Source organism: Pipra filicauda, unplaced genomic scaffold (genome assembly GCF_003945595.2).
Source record: "Pipra filicauda isolate LSUMZ 115617 unplaced genomic scaffold, ASM394559v2 scaffold25_size4600443_pilon, whole genome shotgun sequence".
NCBI lineage: Eukaryota > Metazoa > Chordata > Aves > Passeriformes > Pipridae > Pipra > Pipra filicauda.
In genome coordinates this window covers 701,569-724,201 of record NW_024104376.1, presented here as the reverse complement: position 1 = coordinate 724,201, position 22,633 = coordinate 701,569, and the positions used below count along the sequence as shown (strand labels likewise).

Below are 22,633 nucleotides of genomic sequence, written 5' to 3'. Positions count from 1 at the left end.
GCCACCAGTTTCCTTCAACTCCTCTCTACACCCCACTGCAGACGGCAGCTGCGGGCGCTCCGGCGGGGCCCCTCCAGCGCTGGGTGCCATCACACCCTCAGCTCGAAAGAACCCGCGGCTCAGCCAGGGGTGTCCCGAGACGTGTCCCCGCGGGAGGGGCGGGACACTCATGGCCGGGGCGGGACACCCTCGCCCGGCACACCCACCCACCCCGCGGGCGGTGCCGCCAGGTGCGCCCGCCCCGGCGCAGCCCCGGGGGGGCGGCCGCGGCTCCTCGCCCCTCCCCGCCGCGCCGGGAGCTCGCCGCCCCCCGGCTGAAGTCCGGGTCCGCCGCGCTGTGCCGAGCCGGGGGTGCCGTCACTCGGCGCTTCCAGCATGCTCCTAAGATGGCGGTAGCGGCGGCGGGCGGCGGCGGCCGGGCGCAGCGCAGCGGCTGGCTGGAAGTTTTGGTGCGGGAGCGCTGGCACAAAGTGCTGGCCAACTTGGGCGGCGAGGCGCTGGTGCTGAGCGGCGAGGAGCGCCCCGACGGCGCGGCCCACAACGGGCTGGGCGGCGATGGGACGGCGTGCCGCGGGGCCGAGGGCGGCGGGGGGGCGGCCGCGGTGCGCACCGCCTTCACAGACCCCCCCGAGCAGGTGCCCGAGGCCGTCTCCAACAAGAAGCGGTGCGTGAAGGTGCTGAAGCAGGAGATGGGCGGGCTGGGCATCAGCATCAAGGGAGGCAAGGAGAACAAGATGCCCATCCTCATCAGCAAGATCTTCAAGGGACTGGCAGCCGACCAGACCCAGGCCCTCTACGTGGGCGATGCCATCCTGGCCGTCAACGGCACGGACCTGCGGGATGCCACTCACGACGAGGCGGTGCAGGCGCTCAAACGGGCCGGCAAGGAGGTGCTGCTGGAAGGTAGGGGAGCGGGGACGGGCCGGCTTAGTGCGCCCAAGAGCGGGAGGCTCTGGGGCGGGTCGGCTCGGCTGCCGAAGGGGCGGCGGAGTCGAGCCGGGGGTTAGGGGGTAATGCCGCGCATCTCCTGCTGCTCCTCCGGGCGTATTTCCAGCGGGGAGAGCTCACACTCTCTACCCCGCGCCGCGCCGGGACCCCCGACGGCATGAGTTACGGGTGCGGCCCCTCGGGAAGGGGCGAGCGAGGTGCCGCGGAGTTGGGCTTGAACTTTCCGCCCTCGTATCCTCCAGCACAGCCCCCACAGCCCCGTCCGGGCGCGCCCGGTGGAGCCTCCGCAGTCGCGTCTGGTCGCGGTGGCGGGTCGGCTCCCGGGCTCTGAGCTCCCGGTGGCAGCCTGGCCGACACCACTCCCCTCCACACACCTCCAGGGTGAGCGATCTTCAGGATCTGCCGTCTGGACGTTTTCGCATCTTTTCAGCCCGGGAAAGGTGGGGGGAGTTGGGTACCGTGAGAGGAGGGGTTAAAGAAGTAAAGGCCCCCCGTTCTCCCCGGTATTAAAGGAAGGGCTTGAGTGACTTTTCCGTAGTTACCTCGAAACGCCCGACACCTCCCTCTGTCCAATTTCGCCTTCCACTACCCCACTCCCGACTAGGGCAGTGGGGGCTGCAAAGCAGCTTAAATGAAGCTGGTGGTGCCTCACGGACACATCAGCCATCCCTGCAAAGCAGTGCCTTTTCCTTTCGCAGGGGTGACTGAAACAGTTTTGTAAGAAGTAGCCTTACAAACCGAGCCCAGAGAAAGGAGCAAACGCCGGTGTGCGTGGAGGAGACGTGAAGCGAGGGTGTCCCCCTAGAACGGGACGAATGGTGGGGAGGGAGTAAGAAGAAGCAGAGCCACATTCCCAAGACCGCGAGTTCATGAGGAGAGAGGCGTGCACAGGCGTTTGATCCCCGTCTCCTCACAGAGACTAATTTACTTGCTCCACCTGAGAGAACGAACAGCTTCAGAAATGCCCTTGGCGCGTGTTTGATAAAGTGATTACATATTTGCCCAGAAGTTCATTTAACCGGAGGTCAATGGCATTTGAAGCATGCTGCGGTGTTACCTTCCCCTGTGCCATCGCTTTCCTCCGAGCCACGGGCGCTCCCACCTTACTGTGCCTGGAGCCCTTTCGGCACCGCACGTTTTTTCACGTGTGTCTTTTTGGTGGTTATTCCGAGAAGCAAAGGAGGTGCTGCTGGCGGCTGGGAGGTGCAGCTGAGGATCAGCCGTGAGCAACCAACTATGGCATAAAGTTACAGGAAAAGTTTGAAAGGGGAGGGAAGGTGAGAAAATGCATTCTTCAGTAGCGTGTGCTGAGAAACTGTTTGGTTGTCCGAGTGATGGTGAAAAGTGCGGAGGAGTTCGTGCCCCGTGAGGATTTAGGAAGGCGAGGCCAGTTGTGTTTCCTCCCTGTGAGCCCCGCTCTCCCTGCGGGACCAAAGCGCCTCTCGTCCTCCCGCACTGCAGCTGCATCGTTTACAAAGATACCTGTGAAGTCTTAATACGAACTTCTCTGTGGGGTCTGAATTGAGGCTGTTGCATCTAAATTTTGTCACTGGTTTGCTTATGCAGTTTAAGGGACTTCCTGGGGTGGAGACCGGGTAATAATGTTTGAGCTTTGCTGTGATCTAATGAGTAATGTATACAGTGCTTGTAAGTCTGCCTCCCTCTGTTAGTGCCTGCAGTAACAGCACCTGAGCACACTGCTGCTGTATGAGTCTTTAAAACACATCAGTTTTCTTCCTGTTTAGGAGTGAAGATGAAACCGTTTCAGTGTGTACTCAGCACTCGCCTTCACTCCTTTTGACATCGCAGCTGTCTCGCATTTCTTTGCTCCGTGAAGGCTGATGTGCCTCAGTGGCTGTTTCCACGATTGATTTTGTAATTTGTAAATCGAGAACATATTTCAGTAGTCAGCCTTATGTAGAATTAAAAATTGCCCGGAGAGGGCTGCTCCCTTCAGCAGGGACCCACTCTACGTGAATGGCTTGTGTAAACAGGCAGTTTAAAACAATTCTCTGTGATACTGTTGCCCAATTTGTTGCTCATTCTTTAGTAGCACAGTCTAAAATGGTATTTTTATTACTAAAGGAAGGGAAATCCAACATTTCTTTTTACCCTTTAAAGTACAAGAGGGCAAGACTTGATTGTCCTTTCCTTCCAGACAATAGGAATTTGCCATTTCCTGACTTCTTAGAGAGTTATATATGGCAAAAAGCAGTGTGCGCTGGGGCAGGGCAAGACCTGTGTGCAGCTCCTCTCTAGACTCTTTCTCCAATTCACAGAGCAAAGCCAGCACGTGTTTCCAGCGTCAAAATGCACCATTTACATTTTTGGGGAGTTTCTGAGATTTGCATGTGACTTCCAGCCCAGGAAAGCCGAATTTACAAAGGCATGGCAAGGTGTGAAGCACAAGAGGCATATTTCCCAGATAGCAGGGCTCTGAGTATTGCCCAATGCACTGTGCATTCCTGGAAAGGGTCTTATGGTTGAAAATTTCCTAGAAGTTATTGCAGGGAAGATGTGGTCAGTGTGGCTCAATACACCCAACCATCAGAGTGCCAGAGTCTGCCTGTTATATAGTGTCCTGCCTAAAATCGCTTGCTCAGTGAAATGAGGCATTTACCAGCTCAGCACTAAACTGTAGTCTCTCCTGCATTCCTGTGCAGGGAGGAAGGGAGCGGAAAATCCCTCTGCAGACCTATGCACCCTGTATGGGAGACAGGGCTGGCACCGGGATGGGTGGTGGGAGGAGGAAGGTCTGCAAAGAGAAGGGATGAGAGAATGCTTCGTTTTAACACTTGCCCCTTTTGCTGCATTGATCTCTGTCTCTGAGCTGGTGGAAATAGAGATTTGCTGAGGGGTTAAGGCTGACATAGCTGCGGTATCTGTGCTGGTGAGGGGAGGCAGGGCACAGCTGTAAAGCCTGGTAGGAGAGATCCTACTCTAACAAATTTAATAACCATGCTGGGTTTTTCTGTCTTCTCATTTTCCATCCCTGAAGGACATCAGTCTGTTGCAGTCTTCACTTGTATAGTCCACCTATTAAGCTAAAGTTCCTTCTTATAGGTGTGGTCCATGGGGTTAGCCAGGAAGGGAAATAATAGGCGATACTGCCATAAGAGGAGCTGTAAGGCAGAAAGGTCAAGAGGAGAGGGAGGTGATGGTGAGGAAAGGACTTGAGCCCTTAGAAATATTGCTGTCTCCTCGTCTGCAGGGGTGAACTGCTTCTGCTTGCAGGTTTAATTTCCTGTGAGCTTTCTGTCACAGCTTGGGCATGGGTGTGGGGGAGCAAAGCAGGCCGAGTGAGCAGGGACTGGTGTTGAGCTTGTCAGCCCTGGGTGGCTTCTCAGGTGTTCAATACAGCAGGATGGAGCTTCTCACCAGCATTCAGGAGCAGAAAGAATTTCCTGATGTGAGAGACGAGGCAGCCTCCTTGTACAGTGCGTATTTGCAGGTGTGGAAGGAAGCTAAAATAACCATGGCAGCTATTGTTTATACATATAATTTCCCTGTGCTTCTGTTAATTTGGACTTCTTAAATAAGCACTTTGGAAAATCAAGCAGCCCCTCTCGTGCTGTGTAAAGCACATTACATTCAAGTGACTCTCAAGACACAAAAGGTGTTTGTTTTTATCAAAGCATCCTAGATGAGAGCAGTCCCTTGGCATGCTCTCTAACCGAACTGGTTGTGCTTTACTTGTATTCTCTATGTTTGGTGAAAAAATGAAAAACTGAAGTAGCCTGTGCTTTATTGAGACGTGAAGAAAAACCCCCCCACATTAGTGTTATTTGTTATCTGTCTGCAGGGTATTTTTTCCTAACTTGTTTAATGTGTGTGGACGAGCTAGTGATGTTTGTGGTGGAAGGTATGTAGTGGGAAAAGGAGCATCTTCTTAGTGTTGCTAGAGTTTTTATTGGTTTTCAGTGCTTCCCCGTTAACATAGTTGCAAGGTCCCTGGAGAAGTGGCTTTGGCAGCCTTTTTGGGGTTGCATAAATTTCCCACAGGGAGGCCGCCCCCTAAATAGTGAATTTTAGCATATGGACAGTAGACTGTAGTTATCTTCTGTAGCCTTCTTGGGAGTAATACAGAGCTTTAAAGCAATGTAAGAATATGCTTGATGCAGTTTGTACTGTAGTAACATGTATTATTTTCCAGACAATATTTCTGTAAGAATTGCAAGGATTCTCCCCTTCCCACCCTTTTAAATTTTTTTGGAGGGTGAAGCAAAGCAATTCTGCCTGTTTGAATTACATGTTGAAATAATACAAAATAGGCATGGGCAGCTTGTTGGCTTTAGTTTTCTATCTTATCTGTGTTTTTGTGTTTCTTTCAGTAGGGTCAACAGGAGATTTCTAGTGTTAACAAAATACAATATTAATCCAAAAACTGTGTCTCTTGCAAGTATAGAGGAAAAATGAGGCACAGGGCGCTTACAAAATGCATATGTGACATTACTTACTACAGTCAGGTCAGGGCTGTAAATCTCAGTGATTGCAAATTGTATTTGTAGTTATTCTTTATACTTTGAGTATAAAGAATGGAGAAAACAGTCTTTTTTTGTATGTGTGTGCAGCAAATATGCAGTTAGGGAAATGCTTTGTATTTAGAGGCTATACCATATTTCATAGCCTGTGTAGCTGCTCTTGGCGCACATCAGTTTAAAAGTGAAATTGAAAGGGAAAGGAACAGGTAATCTTATTCTCAAGAGTTCCAGGTCTATGCAATTCCTGAGAATCTCAGTTTTGATTGTTTTAGCTGCTTGCAGCTGATGGGGAAGCTTGAGTGGCAACACTTGATGTGTCTTTCTTTGATTAGATTAGATTAGATTACAGGCTAATTTAGCAGTCCAGACAAACTGTATCACCTTTCACAGACAAAAATCAGTACATCCTCTTTGCAGTAAGTCTCATATGAGTCCTCTTTCTCAGTTACTGTAAAGAAAATAAGGCAGTTGTGGGCAACACAATTCCTGGATTTATTTGGACCAAGTGCAGGGTGCCCTGTCAATTTACCCACCTTGGAAATCATATACTAAGCCCTATAGAAGTAACTTACTGCCATCTCCTTAAGGATGTCAGAAGATTAAATGTCTAGAGATCTGGGATTCAATTGCACATACAGATTATACGTGTTAAGTATCATTAGAAAAGAAAAAAGCCTGTTTTAAAATCCCAGCAGTACTTCCTTTGTGGAATATTAAATTGAAATCTTGGTATAACTCTTTGAAGAATCTTTAAACCATTAGAGTAAAATGGAAAGCTGAAGGCTTTTGCTGTGGTTAATGAAACAGTGTTTGTGTCTTCATTTTCCCATGGCAGGTGCCTTTTCTTTGGAGATGAGTTCCACTCTCCCGAGAAGGCATTTTCACAAAGGTGATGCCAGAGGCACTGGCCTTTCCTCATCCCTGCTGTGCACTGGGTTTGGGTCAAAAATGATCACTGCATATCTGTCCTGAGAGAGCTGATGAGGAGTGTCTGTAATTCAAAACAGTTTGGGTTTGGGACAGGTGCTGATCCAAATAAGTTGATAGTTTCAGGTGTGAGATAGGAATGATTTTTTTTTTTTTTTACTCTCTTAATCTCACTGTTTTTATAATACATGGTGCGGAACTTCTCTTGTTAGTAATGTATCTGTAAATTGGGCTTTAAGTATAGCACGTACTTTTGTTCATTCAGAGTTTGTAAGTGTTGGAGAGTTTACCACATCTATTTGTAACCCTTTCCAGTAGGCATCTAATTCCAGGTTTTAAGAACACATTATTTCCATTCCATTTTTCTCATTTAGATTTCTGATCATAGGTTTATTTTGTAGTTTATTCTGTAAAATTATGTTGCCATGGCTACTTGTTAGAATTGGTACAGCTACTTCAATAGAAGGGAAATTGGAGGAAACAGTAGTTCAAGAGAGCAATAGCATCAGTGAACAAAATGTGATGGGGGAAAAAAGCTGTCCCAGTACTGCATACGAGACTCTGGCTTTCCAAGTCTGAAACAATTCTTCAAGCATTTCAGAAAAATAGTTAGTGGAGAAGGGTTTGTAGTGGTACTACAATAATATAAATTTAACTATTTATAGTGTACAGTTTGTGAGTAGCCCATAGAACACAGCTTTGCTGGCCTTGACATGGTGGGTGGAGGTGAGATTCTGCTCTCCTACCCCCATTGGTGTCACTACAGCAACTGGAGCTGGTGTGAAGTAGGCTTCACTTGGCTCAGCTGTGTCACCTCTTCAGACCCAAAGCTATGTTGAGCAGAGAAAAGTACTGCTATCAGCATAGGGTATGTCTGCTCTGAGGGTCTTTGCCAGGACATCTTTTCTTAGAGCAATCAGGGAGAGCATCGTACTGTTATGGCAGATTGGGAAAGAGCTAGGACTTTGAATAGGAGGAATAGTCTTGTTTTGGCAGGAGCACAAAGCTTGTTAAAGAGATGGGAAGGAACGTCAGGGGAATGGCAGCATTTGGTACATACCTTGAGGAGTGTCTCTGCAAGCAGGGAGGGAGTTTAAAGATGTTCAAGGTGAGACATGGCTGATTTGGGCTAGAGAAGTCCATGAGGAGCTACAAGGTATATAGAAAGCATGGAGTGCTACTTGCCACTCACGCCACTTGTTGGAAGGTGTGTTGTGAGCCTCCTTCATGCTCTTAAATAAATATCTGTTGGCTGCTATTTTGCAGGACCAGGAAAGCTGCTCTATGAGACTATGTCTCTGTACTTTATAAGATGATTAATGATCCAGCCTTACACTTCTGGGAGAGAGAGCATTCATTGAAATTATGGCATACAGCATCTTGCAGCGTCTGAGAGTCCAGCAACACTGAGTAATGAACTAGGACACCAAATTTTTTACCTAACTTTGCTTGCGGGAGAAGTTGGGAAAAGACAGAATTGGTTTGTTCACCATCCATTTAGCTGTCAAAACATACTTTTCTTGAGAACATAACTTAAACTTGCTTACAAAAGATTTAATCAACTGTGACTAGTTCTTCAGATTGCTTCAACACTAGATACGGCCTTGCTGTAGGGTTAAGTTTGTTCCTTCACATAAATTCAATTAAGGGGCATAATTTCCACATAACTCTTTGGCAAACATGAATTTCCGACTCCTGCTACTGCACAAACTTCTGTTACAGTCTGGCTTTAATTTGAACTGTCTAGAACTTGAACTACTGAACTGGTTACAAATTTCGTTGTGCATATGCTGAGGGCAAAACACAGGCGGTCACTGTCAAAGCAGCACATCTGTATTGTAGCTATTGGGTAAAATTGAATTTTTAATTGTAAGGAAATGAGCCAGAAAAGTAGATGTGGAGAAACTGTCTCTGATTAGAAATGATTAACGTACAGCACACTCCTTCTAAAAATGATGTGCAGCTTTTTCACGAACTGTTGGAAGTCATGTTTGTTGGCACAGTTCTAGAAGTCATCAAAACGAAAACTGTGGTTACATTTATTCCTCACTGCTCTGGGATATTTTCTTCTACAGATGACCTGTATTTGAGCAGTGAGGCTACTTCAAGGCAGCACACAGGTGGGTAACTTCTGTGTGTGCGTGCGTCTGTGTAAACAGCTTCTGTTCACTTTAATAGCATGCTAAAAATGGTGAATTCCTCCTTTGGTGTAAGTATCTGAAAAACAGGATCCTTTTTCCAAGCATCAGAAAGTTAGAAATATAACATTAAAAGAAAATGTAAAAAATTTTCTTTTTAAAAAGCTGTTATCAGAATATAAATTCTTTTCTGACAAAGGAGGCACAATTTACCTGATTTGATCCAACAGATAACATGACCTCTTGGGAATATTTATCAGCCTCATGTGTCCTTTCGGGGAAATAGGACCATTAGTTAAGTTTTATGTTCCATTTGCCATAGGCATATACAGCTGGTGCAGTACCTGTTTGGCTTTCAACATAATCAAGTGGTTATGGGAGAGTATGGCAAGCTATACCATGGGAATAACATTTCTCCACTTTTGTCTGAGTTATTTCAATAATTGCTATTTCTAGGATGATTTACCATCCTGACATGTTTTAAGTGCCACTGGCTCTGATTCTGCAAGGGAAGCAAGAGGCAGCTGTGTGAAGATGAAGATGCTAGAGAGGTTTAGTGTTATCCACCATGTATCTTATGAGGCTGCTTTAAGCTAGTGGTTTTAACTCAGACAGTGAAAATTTAATCTGTTTATGCGGACTTTGGGCTTTAGTACCTGCAAAACAGCCTGGAAGGACAGAGCTGGTAGCAGGGCTGGCAGGATGTACTGGCAGACACGATTTCCCTCATAGCAGGTGGTTTCCCGTTGGTCTTACTCTTCCAAGGTAGGAGCCAGAAGGATCCTTCTCTTGCTGATATGACGCCAAATGAGGTATTTAATTTCTCGATGTTCAGAAGTGTTTTACAGGAATAAGGTGAGCAGGGTTTGCCTTTAGTACTTGCTGGTTGAATTATTTTTGAGGGTTTTTTTTGTTTGATTTATTTTGTGTGGGTTTTTATGTTTGGTTGGTTAGTTTTGTGATTCTTTTTTGTTTATTTTTTTTTCTGTTGAGGATGCTGTGGACAGAAAAAAAGGCTTCCAAATTACAATTGTTTTCCAAAGAACATGTTGTTCTTGGTAACACCTGCACCTTTTAACTTACTTGCCCTGTCTCACGTAGTGCCAGAGTTTCCTGATACCCAGTCTCCTTCATCAGTGATGTGTGGCTGGGATGGAGGAATGTCTATGGAGAACCAGCAGGATTCCTATCACATAAACACATCCTTGGGCACGGAGACACACACGGGAAGATGTGTTTATATACATACTCCTCTAATTAACAGTCACATCAACAGGCATTTCTTGTTTGGTGCTTGACCTTCATATGCGCTTAGGGCCAACATGGTTGTACCAAATGCTGGGCCTTTGCCAGGTCTGGAGAGGCTGAGCTGATGCCTGTGTTACCCATCGGGTCTCTCTGCTGTGAGGGTGGCATGGTGGGCTGTCCTAGCTCAAGACTGCGTGGAGAGGTTGTGGAGTCTCCCTCACTGGAGATATTCAGGAACCTTCTCTGGATGCAGTCCTGTGCAATGGTTGAGCAGCGAGGCTGGACCAGATGACCCCACTGGTGGTCCTCTCCGACCTTACCATTCTGTGATTCTGTCATTCTGATTCTGTACTTCACCCTGGGAAGCCTTTTCCAGAGCGGAGGATGTGCCTGGTTGTGAAATCTGTAATATAAAGTCACGAAGATGTGCTTACTGCAAGAGAAGGGGAGCAAGCTTCAAGCTGGAATGACTTGGATGATGACAGCAGGCCTTTCATTAAGAGCTTCAGGTGTTATTACTGTGCTCTGTCTAAATTAAACCCATCTAGATTTTAGAAGCTCAGGTAAATGGCCAGTCAAATGGTTAACATAGCCCAAATTCTTGAAGTCCTGACCACGCTGGTGAGGAGAAACACAAGCAACACTTAAACCTTCTGACAGACCTCAAGGTCCTGCAGATGCCACAGCTAATATGCTTGAAGGCACTGTTGCTCTCCTGGCTTTTGTTAACCTTTCCTTTGAAGGAGCAGTCAGGTTGGGGTTGCAAGCTGATGCTCTTGTGACGTTTGTAAGGCACAGCTCTCATGTGACTCTTGGGAGGAAATCTCTATTCCTGACTTAAAAAAGGGGAAAAAAACCCTCATGGTAACTTCAGTCTTCTTCAGGTTTGTGGAACGCTGGAGAAATGTCAGGCCAAAAAGGCAATGAAAGAAAACCACATTTTAATTTAGGAAGAATGCAAGTGAAAGCAGCTAGTTTTAAGAAGTTCCCTGTCCATTCAGTGAATGTCTGTCTGTATAAATAAGTCAGACTTAGGTGATGTATGAGAGTAGACTGGCCATGAAGAAAGCATTGCAGTAACAAACCAGTGGAATTTCCACTTAACACATTAAAATCAACCCTGAAAGGCTCCATTAAGGAAAGCCATAAATTGAAGTTCTAAGAGATGGCATATAAAATTTCAGGGCATATAAAATTGCCCTGAAACTAAAAATGATCCTTTGTCAGTTTTATGTTTCCCTTTCACTCTGTTATATCTGCTTTAATAAACACGTGGGATAGACTATCAAAAGAGCAGCACTTTGACTGTGAAGCCTTGAGGAAATAAGTAGTGAGTCTGGGCATATTATAAATTACACCCAGTAAAAATAAACTGAAATGATTCTGGACTTTGCCTGTGTGAGGACTGCATTGCGAGGATCATTCTGTGTTGATCTTGTTTTATATATATTGAACTTATCTGCTAGGCATATCTTGAAATGTTAGTATTTAATGCTTGAGTTTTTGTTCAACTACTGCCAGAGCTTTCTGTCTATATGCAGATATAGTATTAAGACCTTAGAGAGGTTTCAAGGTTCACTCTCTTAGCAAAACACTGAGGAACAAACACTCTTTGGTTTTTGAGGGAAGAGCTGACTTGAAAACACGCAAGTTTCTGTGGGACTCTTTATGATGTTTTAATGTGAAATAGTATTTTGTATCTAAGAATAAAGCAATTTGCTTTCAAACGACTGATTTGAACTTGCATTGAAAACCTTTTCTAAGTAGAATTTTCTGTGTGGAATAGCAGAAAATTACCCAATGTACCATCTCCTCATAGAAAGTCTTTGCAATCGCATCACATTAATCACAAGAAATTTTCATAGCCAAAAAGTTTTGAGCAACTCAATGTAGTACTTTTCTCCCTTTTTGTTAAAATACGTAGTTAGCTTCAATAAGTGCAGGTTTTTTTCAGTTCTTTGGAAACTTAAATATGCTGTTCCTCAGTCACTTTGTTCCATTACTTTTCTATCAATATGCACATTGTATGAAGTGGATAAGGATGTATATTTGGTATGAACCAAGATAAATGTGCTTCCAGTGGAGAAGTCACAAGTGAAACATTATATGAATTCCTGTAAGACGTTTACGTTTGATCTTTTCAGTTAGTCATAGTTCTGGGGCTACGCTTCCTTGTTTCTGTGAAACTCACAGTGGAAACCTTGAGTACAAAAGGAAATAAGGAAGAAACTTCTTAAGTCTCTAAAACTTGCATAAAATAGCTCTTCTAGGTGTAATTTTAATATCTCCTCAATGCAACTGTAAATTAAGTTGGCCCGCTACTTTTTTAGCTTTTACTGTATTAAAGACTTCGTGTAGAACTCTATATATGAGGGAATCAAGTGTTCATGAAACCATAAAGGGTACGAAATTATTTCTATGGGGGCAATGTGCAATATGTTATTTATTTCTTTATTTTCTCTATTGCACTGGCTGATGTTGGTTTAGGAATGCCTTAAAATGTAGCTGTTTAATTCCAGAGCTGACCTAACCCTAGTGTGGGCACAGCTGTAAATGCCTGTCAGCAGTATTGCATAGGCACAAGATGCAAGTGGGCACACACATACAGCTTGCATACATGTTGTACATGCATTTGCCCATATCTAAGACAGAATTTGTTTGTTGTGTAGATTATGTAGTGCAGTGTAGATTAAGTTAATTGTTCTTTGAAAATGGAAAAGTCTTGATTATAGCTGCCCTGAAGGAGTCTCTGGGTTGATTCATTTGCTGGAATGCTTCACAGGAGACCGCACCTGCAATTTTGGTTTTTCTCAGGGTCTGTGTTCTCCACCCAGACCCTGCTGTCTGTGTCCACTTGTCTGGGTGTAGCACTGTCAATGCATAGACGGTTCTTCAGCAGAAATTTGAGTTTGCTATTACCTTCCTGTCATTGCAGTGTAAAATGCCAGACTGTGACAGTCATCAGAGAGATTCTGGGTTTGCAGAGTACACCAAGCCCATAGTCTCTGCGTGGCTTGCCCCTGAGCCAACAACACAATGCTCCTCTTCCCATTGGATTTTTCTGGATATCATTTGCCTCCTTTCTGGCTTCTGACTACATCATTTAAGATTTGAGGCAACACCAGAAAAAGTTTGATGTTTATCAGCCTGATTATGTAGGAAAACCTGCAGTTGTAGCTGAACAAGTAATTGCATAATCAAAACGTTGGCTTGCTGACTTTGTCCCGGCTGGCTGATTTGTGTATCTGAACGCTGGCAGATCCTTGCTGGGGATGAACAGTGCTTCTGGGCAGGCTCTGTCAGCTGCTGATGGCTACCTGGCTAACAGCCAAACCTGATGGTTTTCCTTATCTCTAAAGAGGTGCAAAGTTGTGACCACAGTTTAAGGGTGATGGAAAAGTGACAAAATGGTATCATCACAAGAAGGTACAAGTCTGCTGTATTTTGTGTCTGAGTTCTTGGGAGAATTTGGATTAGCTCAGGAGCCCTGAGGTTTCCAGGCCTGGAATGCAACCCAATTACCTTATGGGATTTTTTTTTCTTTTAAATATAGGTATCATTAGAAAATATAGTAAGTTGAAACTAAGCTGTAATGTTAAACCTGTAATCACAGCTTTGGCAGAGTGTTGCAAAGAAAGCTTTTTCAGTATTACATAAAAAGTACCCAGTTAAAGCATAATAACTGATTCTGAAAAGTCAAGTGAGATGCAGCTCTGCAGAAATAACTAATGCCTTTGAACATTATTTCCTTTATAAATGCTAGGATGAGAAAAAAGTCTGATTCAGTGGCACTTCAGCTGCAGTGCCTCTGGCATTGACTCATCTGGGGTTCAGTTCTGGCTAAAGGACCCCTGTGGTGCAGCTTCAGCCCTCTGAACACTCCTGCTTCAGAAGGACATTTGTGTATTAGGACAGTGACCAATGAGGCTGGAGAAAAGAGAGCCTGTTAGGCTCAGCTTGCTCTGGAGGCAGGAAGGGTTTATAGAATCACAGAATTGTTTAGGTTGGAAAAGACCCTTAAGATCATTAAGTCCAACTGTTAACCCAGTGCTGCCAAGTCCACCACTAAACCATGTCCCTAAATCCCACATCCACATGTCTCTAAATACCTTCAGGGATAGTGACTCCACCACTTGTCTGGGAAACCTGTTCCAATGCTTGTTAACCCCTTCTGTGAAGAAATTTTTCCTAATATCCAGTCTAAACCTCTCCTGGCACAACCTGAAGTCATTTCCTCCTGTCCCATTGCTTGTTACTGGGAGGAGACCAACCCCCACTTTGGTACAACCTCCTTTCATGCAGTTGTAGAGAGAAATAAGGTCTCCCCTGAGCCACCTTTTCTCCAGGCTAAACAATCCCAGCTCCCTCAGCCACTCCTCATAAGACTTGTTCTCCAGACCCTTTCTCAGCTTTGTTGCCCTTCTTTGGACATGCTTCTTATCCCAGAAGCACCTACCACCATATCTCTGTTTAGTATAGTAGGTGGTGGAGGGGATGGAGCTGTGCAGGGCACTGGCAGCCCCCCTCAGACCAGCCTTCCTCACAGCTGTCTTGTGCTAGAGGGCCCATATGGCTGGACCCATGGCTGCTGTGCACAGGTGCTCCCTGAAAGTAAAGGAGTACACACAAAGCAAAAGGGAAAACATTCCACTTTATAGGCTGAAGCAGGGTGGGCAGGCAGCAAGGCCAGGCAGAATGCCCCGTTCTGCTCTGCGCGGTGTGTGTAGGCTGAGGTTTATTGTGTACAGGCTCCTCTGTCCATGCCCTAATCCTGTAACTACATAGATGATGATGACCTCTGCATGCATAAGTCTTTCACATTGATTTCATTGAAGCTAAGTTTGGGTAAGGCTATGCAAGATGAGGAGCCATGATTTTGTTTTCTTTCTCCTATGGGCATGCCCGTGCTGACTGTACTATATAAAGCTGCTTGCTGGTGAGCCTGTCTCCGTTCAAGGTGAGGAGAAAAAGTGGAGAAAAAGTGTTCATGTTCTTTTTATCATTCCACCCTCCCTGCCTATGCTACACCAAAACAAACAAGCAAATGGTAGTGATTGCCAAGGAGAGAAGCAGTGTTTTGCAGATCATAGTTTTTTCTGTTGGGAAAAACATAGCCATGTTTAACTTCTTTTTTGAGAGTGACAATGTTGAATATACAAATTAAACTCCAGTTTACACAGTTGAGATTTCCATGAGCGCTTCACACGAGCATTCTCAAAGTGCAATGTTTTTGAATAATGACATTTCCTAAGAACAGTCTTTAGGGAAGTGGGACAACCCTTCTGTTTTTACCCTTCCCCCTTTGACGCCAGCCTGTGTCAGCCAGTGCTGGGAGCCAGGCAGGAGGGCTGTGGCCAGCTCTGAACAGATCAGCCTTTGTGTCCCCAGCACAAATATCCCTCTTCTTTTGGAGGGAATGGGCAAAATGGGTTCTGACCCAGCAAGACCAGCTGTTTGCAGCTTGTTGGTCAGCAGGAGAGAGACAAGTGGCTCCTCTGTGTCCCCATTAAAATGCTGCTACAGAGCAAACTGTCAAGCAGGCAGTTAAACAGTTCGAATCTTTACAAGCCAAAGTTTAATATCAGCCATAAGGTACTTCAACTGTGTCACAAGACTGCCCAAGTTGCTCTGCAGAGGTTTTCTGCTCTGGTTAGAGGCTTGGAGCTGTGCAGAAGTGCATCGGTGCCCACTGAGGTTGTTTGTTTTCTTGGCAACTTAGATCTTCAAGTGTTTAGCAAGAATAACTCATGTGGGAACAACTTAAAAATTGCAAAAACCAGTAATAACCTCTGCCATTGTTACTTCGAAAGGTATGCCCTTGTGAAATTTAGGAGGAAATCTGGAATGATGTAAAGTGTCTAATTCTACCCTTTTTAATTGTATGATGCCTTACATTGATACTGTTCAAGTGCTTGGTATTTTTACTATTCCTAAGTAAACTCAGACTTAAATTACTTCCCAGGGCCCAGAACCTACTCAACATTTTTCCTGAGCATGGTGTAACTTGCAGCACCTTTTACCTTCAGCAGCAGAGATGAGATGTCTGAGACTGTAGTTTCAGGCTTTGCCAGGGTCATTGGCACGACTCCTTTGGGTTCATATCAATAATGAACCAGATGAGGAGGAGAAGAGGAAGATGCTTACAAACCATTGCTATCCAGAGCACTGCTCAACTGCTGCATCAGTTGGGATCCCTGCTGCCTGCCCTTGCACCTCAGCCTGGCACATTAAGCTGCTGAGGTTAATCGGGCTCAACCTATCTTTAACAAAATGTGGAGTATTTCCATCACCAGGACCAATGCTTTTCACACCCTCAGTGCTGTGTAGGAAGAGTCGTCTGATTTCTGTGTTTGCTGGTTGTGCTCCAGATCTTTCTGCCTCAGTTAATGGAGCCAGGGTTGGAATGTGGGCAGCCATGAAGCTGGAGCCTACAAGAAAATGCGTACATCACCTCCAAATGTCTTTTTCTTTGCAGCAGTGGTGATGGACTGTGAGAGGTGGGCCCAGCTGTTGCCTGCCAGGGTAGGCAGTATTATTAATTTTCAGTAACACTGATTAAACATCGGCTGCTGAAGAAGATTTGTGCTGGAGTCAGAGTCCATTCTGTGTTCCTCTAGCTCCCTTGTTAGAGACTGAACCTTCTCTGCTTCTCTGTGGTTGTGGGCTGGGCTGGACTTCAGCAAATAAAGCCAAGTGAAACCTGTCTTTTTAGGTCTAGTTTGGCATGTTCCCTTCTGGGTCATGTTTTTTGTTGTTCATGCTGTAGAGACAACAACAAAGGGAAAATGGAATGATGATGCCTTGGCCTATGCAGTCCAGGCATGGTCTTCCCTCTGGGGTGGAGGATCTCTGAGCCAGCACAGTATGAGACTGAATTGTGGCTCGTGTGCTATCATCACCCAGTGATGTTTATCCTCTGAGGCAGGAGGGAAAATACCCCACTGTAGCACAACTGCCAGAGAAATCTGTCTCCTCAGTACTTTCAAACCTTGCTGGGCAGCCAGACTGCAGCCCAGGCTTCTAGGTAGACTTAAATTTGGTATCAAGAACTATCATATTAATGGCTTAATTTCTTTTAATGGAGCTTTGAAGGAGATGTTATTCTTTTAGCACTCACAGAGTACAGAAAAGAGCCCTTTACTTCCTAAATTTTTGATGTTCTTGAGTAATTGTGAGATATGCTAACAGGGAATGTGTTTTAACAAGGATGCAGAGCTAGAGACCGTGTGAAATGAAATTTTAATTAAGGCTCCCATCAAGCTGTAAAAAAGCATTTAACTTTGTTTTGAGGGGTAATGTATGGGATACAGCCTTTGCTTTTAAAGAAACAGTATCTAATTGCTTTGGACTTTTGGTTGAAAGGATAAATCATTCTCCCCTTTCCTCTTTTTTTTTTTCATTTTTCCTTTTGTTTATAAAATGGGCTTGCTTGTATCTTTGAGTGCTTCCTTTTGCTGGCTTTATACTGTGCTTTTTTACTGATTGTGTAGTGACCTTTGCTGCCCCCAAAACCTTAATTTCTAATTCCGAGCAGTAGAGGTAATAGACTGAGAAAGGTGTTTGTGATTTTGGTTTTGTTTTCCCCTTTCTCAGGTGTGTTCAGACCTTTAGAGAGGATTCCTCTTACATTAGGCATTTAGGCTATGCTGAGCATCCCTGCTCTCGGAATGGGCAGCAGAGAAAGGAACAGCCCGAGTGTTCTTGGGCGATGCCATTCTGCTTCCTCACCTACTAGGGATACTAGCTTGGCTTCCACTTACACCTCTTACGTGATTAAAGCTATGTGATATAGATTCCCTCCCTTATAGCGTTTTTCCAGCTTTTTCTTTGCAACCCAAGGACAGTTCTGTATGTCTCAGTTCTCACTCAGTTACATGGTTCTCCAGAACTGGGATTTTGTGTAGTGCAGGATATAATCCAAAGAGTAGAAAGTGCTACATGCCTTTGCTGCAAGTAATATGAAAAAAGATATACTGTTTGAGAATATTACTGTGTGATTGTGTTGTATGTTGGCCTTGGCAAGAGTCTTCAATGAGAAAAGCCCATCCTTGTGCTGCAGTGTACCTCTTTGTGGTTGCACTGATTTAACTGCGTGCGATGCCATGCCAGAGGCAGGTTATTTTTAATTTACATGGGCTAAATGTATGCTCCAGAAAAGATGTCATCTCAAGTGCTTACCTTTTCCCTGATGGAGTTTACAGAGCAGACTGGAAAGCAGTTGTGTCAGCAGAAGGACCCAAGCACAAGGCAGAAGTGCTGAGGTTAGAGGAAGAACCCAGCAAGATGGTTTTGTCATTGAAGCCAGCGTGTTGTGAAACTGCAGCCTGAGCTGATTGGGACTTTCCTGCCCTCCTCCTGGCCTCAGCAGCTCATTCCTGAGCTCCTCCACCTGAGTTCTGACAACTACTCCCTTGTGGCCATGCAGCATGTTGTGTGTTCTAGGTCTCCAGGTCGGCTTACTGGGTGGCAGCAAGGTCATGGGAAGCTTGAGTCATTGGGGGTCCCTTTTGCAGGATAGCTCATATTTAAGATCTATGTAAAGCCATTGTGAAACTGCACCCGTCATGCTGAGGCTTGTCTTCTTGTTGTCAACGTGCAGTGGCCCCACTGAAACCAACTTCAAACGCTCAGTGATGGAACAGGGCCAGGATCTCTCTCAGTGTGGCAAATTGTGCCACAGCTGAGAAAAAAGCCACTCTTTTTTTTTTTTTTTGAAGTGCTAGACTTCTGAGTGACAACCTTGAATTTTCAGTGTTAATTGTGTCACCTACAAGTTAAAGTGTGCTTCTTACCTGCTTTGTATTCTGCATATCCCAGCTTTTATATAACCTTGTGTTGCTGTACAAAGGATGGATATAAATCTTTCATACACACTGTCTCCGGGATTGTGTGTGGGAGTGGGAAATTCTGCAGAAGTTAAAAGTACCTGTCCTGAACAAAGACTGGGTTGATTTGATAGCAAGAGCAATGATCTTACAGCTGAAGTGAGGAACAAGAGCTAGAAAATTAGACACCACCCACTCCCTCCGATGGGTGAGAAGAGGGACGACCGAGTCGTGTGGTGCCCAGGAGCAAAGCACAGACTGAATTGATCCTCCTGAGCTGGGCATATCTTAAGTTTTGATTTGCATCAACGCAGGAAGGGAGACTGAAGTCCAGCAGTTTTACTTGTATACACCTTGCTTAGGGAACATGCATCTTATTCATTAATTGGCTTAATGTACAAGTAGTCCCCTAGTTTCGTGCTGTCACTAGCTATACATAGAGATGTCTGGGCATGCTAAATTTGGTCCACAGTGTGCAGCTGGTCACACTTTAAGTGTACGAATCCTGTGGGGTTTTTTGTGTTTTCTTGGCTCTCAGATTGGGATGACTTGTCCTATGCTATGCCCAGCCAAACTGTATTTACTGTGCCTTGAGGCCATTTAAATACATTGACTCTCCTACCCATTTCATAGCTGTCAGAGTTGCTTTCTGAGGTCTACAGCCTTTCCAAATGCTCTAGTTTATTTATGTAAGATTTTCTAACAATACTGTTTCCTTCTGTATTCAGTCCCTGTCCTATTAGTAACAAATTTGATTTTTTTAAACCTGTTGTTTATTACTTCTGCTGTTTATGCCTTTTTATTTTTGAGTCTTGGTGACTCCAGCCTAAGAGTGTCGGTTCTTTGCACCTCCACCAGTAGTTTGCTCCATTGCATGCTCTTCCAACATAGTAATTAATCTGGCAATGCTACCCAGAATACCAGATGTTTGAATGCTTAAAGACTTCCTTTCTTGAAAAAATATTTTTAAACAAAAAATCAGAAACATCCCCAGAACTGTAAGAAGCTTACCTTCATTAGCTAAGTTAGAAAATTTATTATAGAGTTCCAAAGATATGAGAAAAAAAGCCAGAAAATACAACAAAAAGAAACCCAGAAAAAAAATGGGATTAGCAGGCTTGGAAAGCTCTGAAAGGCACTACTTATATTGTGCAAAGGGGTAGTGACCCTTAGGTTTGGTTGCAAGACTGAATGCCTCATACCCACAGGATGGCTTTGCATGTTCTTATTCAGGAGTTACAACATATTTCTTAGCATGAGGCTGATTTACAGGTCAAGGCTCTTCCAGGAGATTGAGTGCTGCAATGTGGAAATGCCATTTGCCATGATCTAGAGACTTCATTGTATTGATCTGGGCTTAGTTAATGCATGTTGGAGAACTTGGGGTGTGCTTGTACTGCACTTAAAACTTTTCAAATGGTTGCTACCATGGCATTGACCTGCTTCCATCCCCAGCTGCATGTTCCTGATTCTTCTTTGCATGGCTCAGTTCTTTATCTGAGTTTCTAGGGGTCTGGTTCAGAGAATTAAGCCAGCAATAAATTGGGGCTGTTGCATTGGCCATGCAGCCCTGAACTGTCCCTTATATGGATACTGGGGTTTTTGCAATCAGTCAGGGAGTTGGTTCACCCAGCTGAACATGAGGAGTGTTCATGTTGTTTCATCAACATTCATCAATGTTGTTTCAAATGTGAAAAAGATTCCACACCTGAACATCTCTTCTGATGCCTTTGCTGGCTCTGGCCCTGGTATAGTTTCTCCCCCAGTATATTGCCCTCCACGCAGCGGATGGGGTGGCAAACAGTGATTCATGGGTAGGACTGAGAATTTGGTGTGGCACTTCTTAAACTTGCTAGAGAAATCACAATAACCAGTTTCAGCAGGAGAGCACATATTGTGAGCAGCTACTAAATGCAGTGCTTTTGCAGGCAACAGCTTTTTTCACATATTTAGACATAGTTCTGATTTGATGTTTTATTTCTTTCTCCTTAACTGATATGTTTTACAGTAACATCAGTTCATCCGAAACTTTCAAATTCTGGGAAAGCACGAGAAACAGTGATTAGCTCTTTTTTTGGGAGGTTGTTTGAATTAATTGACATGAGTGAAAAGCACTAGAATGGGGAGGCCATGGAAACCCCTTGCTGCCAATAACCCAGATGGCATCTCTCCAAACTCACGGTGTGGGCAGACAGACTGCAATACTCACATGTCCCTTTCCGTGCTGTTTTGTGGTTTTTGAGGAATGTACACAAAAGCTTCCCCTCTGGGAGAGGACTGATCTGCATCAGCCCTTTTCTGAGGTTTTGTGTGAGGACACAACCAACAGTGAGGACAACAAGCCTGGAGATCAGCCCAGTTACATGAGTTCCTGGGTTCAGGTTACCTTTCAAATATCCCTACACAGTGTTAGGTCCAGTGCCCATAAGAAAATACACAGTGGAGGCAGTCAGAAAATCGTCAGGGAGCGTTAGGTGTAGAGCGGATAAATAGTGGCACTGTGTTGGTTTATCTTAACATTCGATACAGTAAAATTACCTTGTTTTTCCCTCCTCTCTCCTTGTTTTCTCCTCCTTTTCCCAGTCCTCAGTGTCTGGTCCCTTTTGTTCAGAGATGCTGTGGGTTGGTGCCGGTGGCACACGGCACAAGGCGAACGTAGAGGACCAGACTATATAGTTGTGCTTGATTTTTTTTCTGTCCTTCTCTTCCGTATATGAAGATCAAATCTTTAGTACTGCATCTCTGCATATATTCCTGTAGTTGTTCTTGTTCTTCCAAGCTCTTTTACATGGCTCCGCAGGCTAATTTTTCTAGACTCACAAGGTTTATGTCATCTCTCCTTCTCCCTTTTTCTTTCTTTTTTTTTCCTTTAAGCTACCACCAAGGTGCCTAAGCAGCAATTTTCAATAAAAATCTTTACTTTCCTGAAGTTGCACCCTCCATGTGACCTGGGCTGACAGAGGTCTGTGCCCTTTCCTGGAGGGGCAAACTCAGGTCTCAGCTTTAGTGGAGGCAAAGCCAGGTCTAGCCGCGCCTTTCTCAGCTCCTTGGAGAGAATAAAGCTACTGAAAGTTCAACATTTCAGAACCTATCAGTTTTGCATAAGACAGAGAAGGTGGGAGGCTTTGGCATTTTTCTTGCAACAACAAAGGCAGCAAGAGGTGCAAAATGTGAGCTTGGCTCAAACATTTTTTTACTTTAGCTTGAAATTAAGCAGGCTGGATCTGGAAAGGAATTAAGACATTAGTCTGCCTTAAGTTATTTTGGCAAGAGGGTAAGCCTTCTTTGTACCAGTAATGTTCCTCGAGGAAACAGCATGGACCTCAGGAAGTACGGTTTCATATGCCATAGCAATTCGAATATTATAAATTTGAGGTGAGCGAACTTAGCAGAAATGCTAATAAATATGTCCAGTTTTGAAATCTTTGTAAGTACTGATGTTTACCCCTGTTGATAAAGCTACAAATCTCCTGAAATGGAGATGCAAGTGGAGAGGTGGTGAATGTATCCTTTATACAGAGAAGCATTTCTGAGAAAGTAAAAAGCACATCTCCAAATCCAGTAAAAATTAGAGATGAAGAGTCATTTGTCATCTAATCCCAGGGACCTGCCAGAGCGCAGCAGTGAAGCTAGCAGCCCTCTCTTCAGTTCAGGATTTCTGATGATTTAGCTTGAAAATACCATACTTAATTTCCATGACAGAAGAATACTGTTTTACAAATGTTTTCAATTCACACATGAAATTAGGTAAATGGAAATTTTTACCATTTATGAAAGCTTCAAAGGAAGTAGTTATGTTTAGTTAATTAGTTTTACTGTTTAAATATCTACAATCCATCCTTTACTGGCATATAAATTAGTAAAGAATCCATTACGGAAACGATAGCCTGGGGGGAGTGTGTCTGTCCTGTAAACCCTTTTAGCTGATGGCTACTATGAGTGTATGTGAAATGTCAGCTTTGTTCAAATGCAGGAATAAAGAATGCTTTTGTAATGTATATTCTCTTAATCGGGTGCTTGATCAGAGGTTTTGCCTTCACAAACCAAAGCAGTAGAGAGAGTGAAG

The 22,633-nt window shown here is 44.5% G+C and overlaps 1 protein-coding gene across 1 annotated transcript in view; it reads left to right on the top strand.

Moving 5' to 3' along the window:
- The first annotated feature begins 312 nt into the window (after window positions 1-312).
- SNTB1 (syntrophin beta 1) overlaps window positions 313-22,633 on the top strand; it is a 112,451-nt gene continuing 90,130 nt past the window's right edge. Inside the window, exon 1 of the mRNA XM_027726947.2 lies at window positions 313-903. Within this exon, the coding sequence (XP_027582748.1) occupies window positions 387-903 (517 nt within the window). The 5' untranslated portion in view covers window positions 313-386. The remainder of the gene's footprint in view (window positions 904-22,633) is intronic.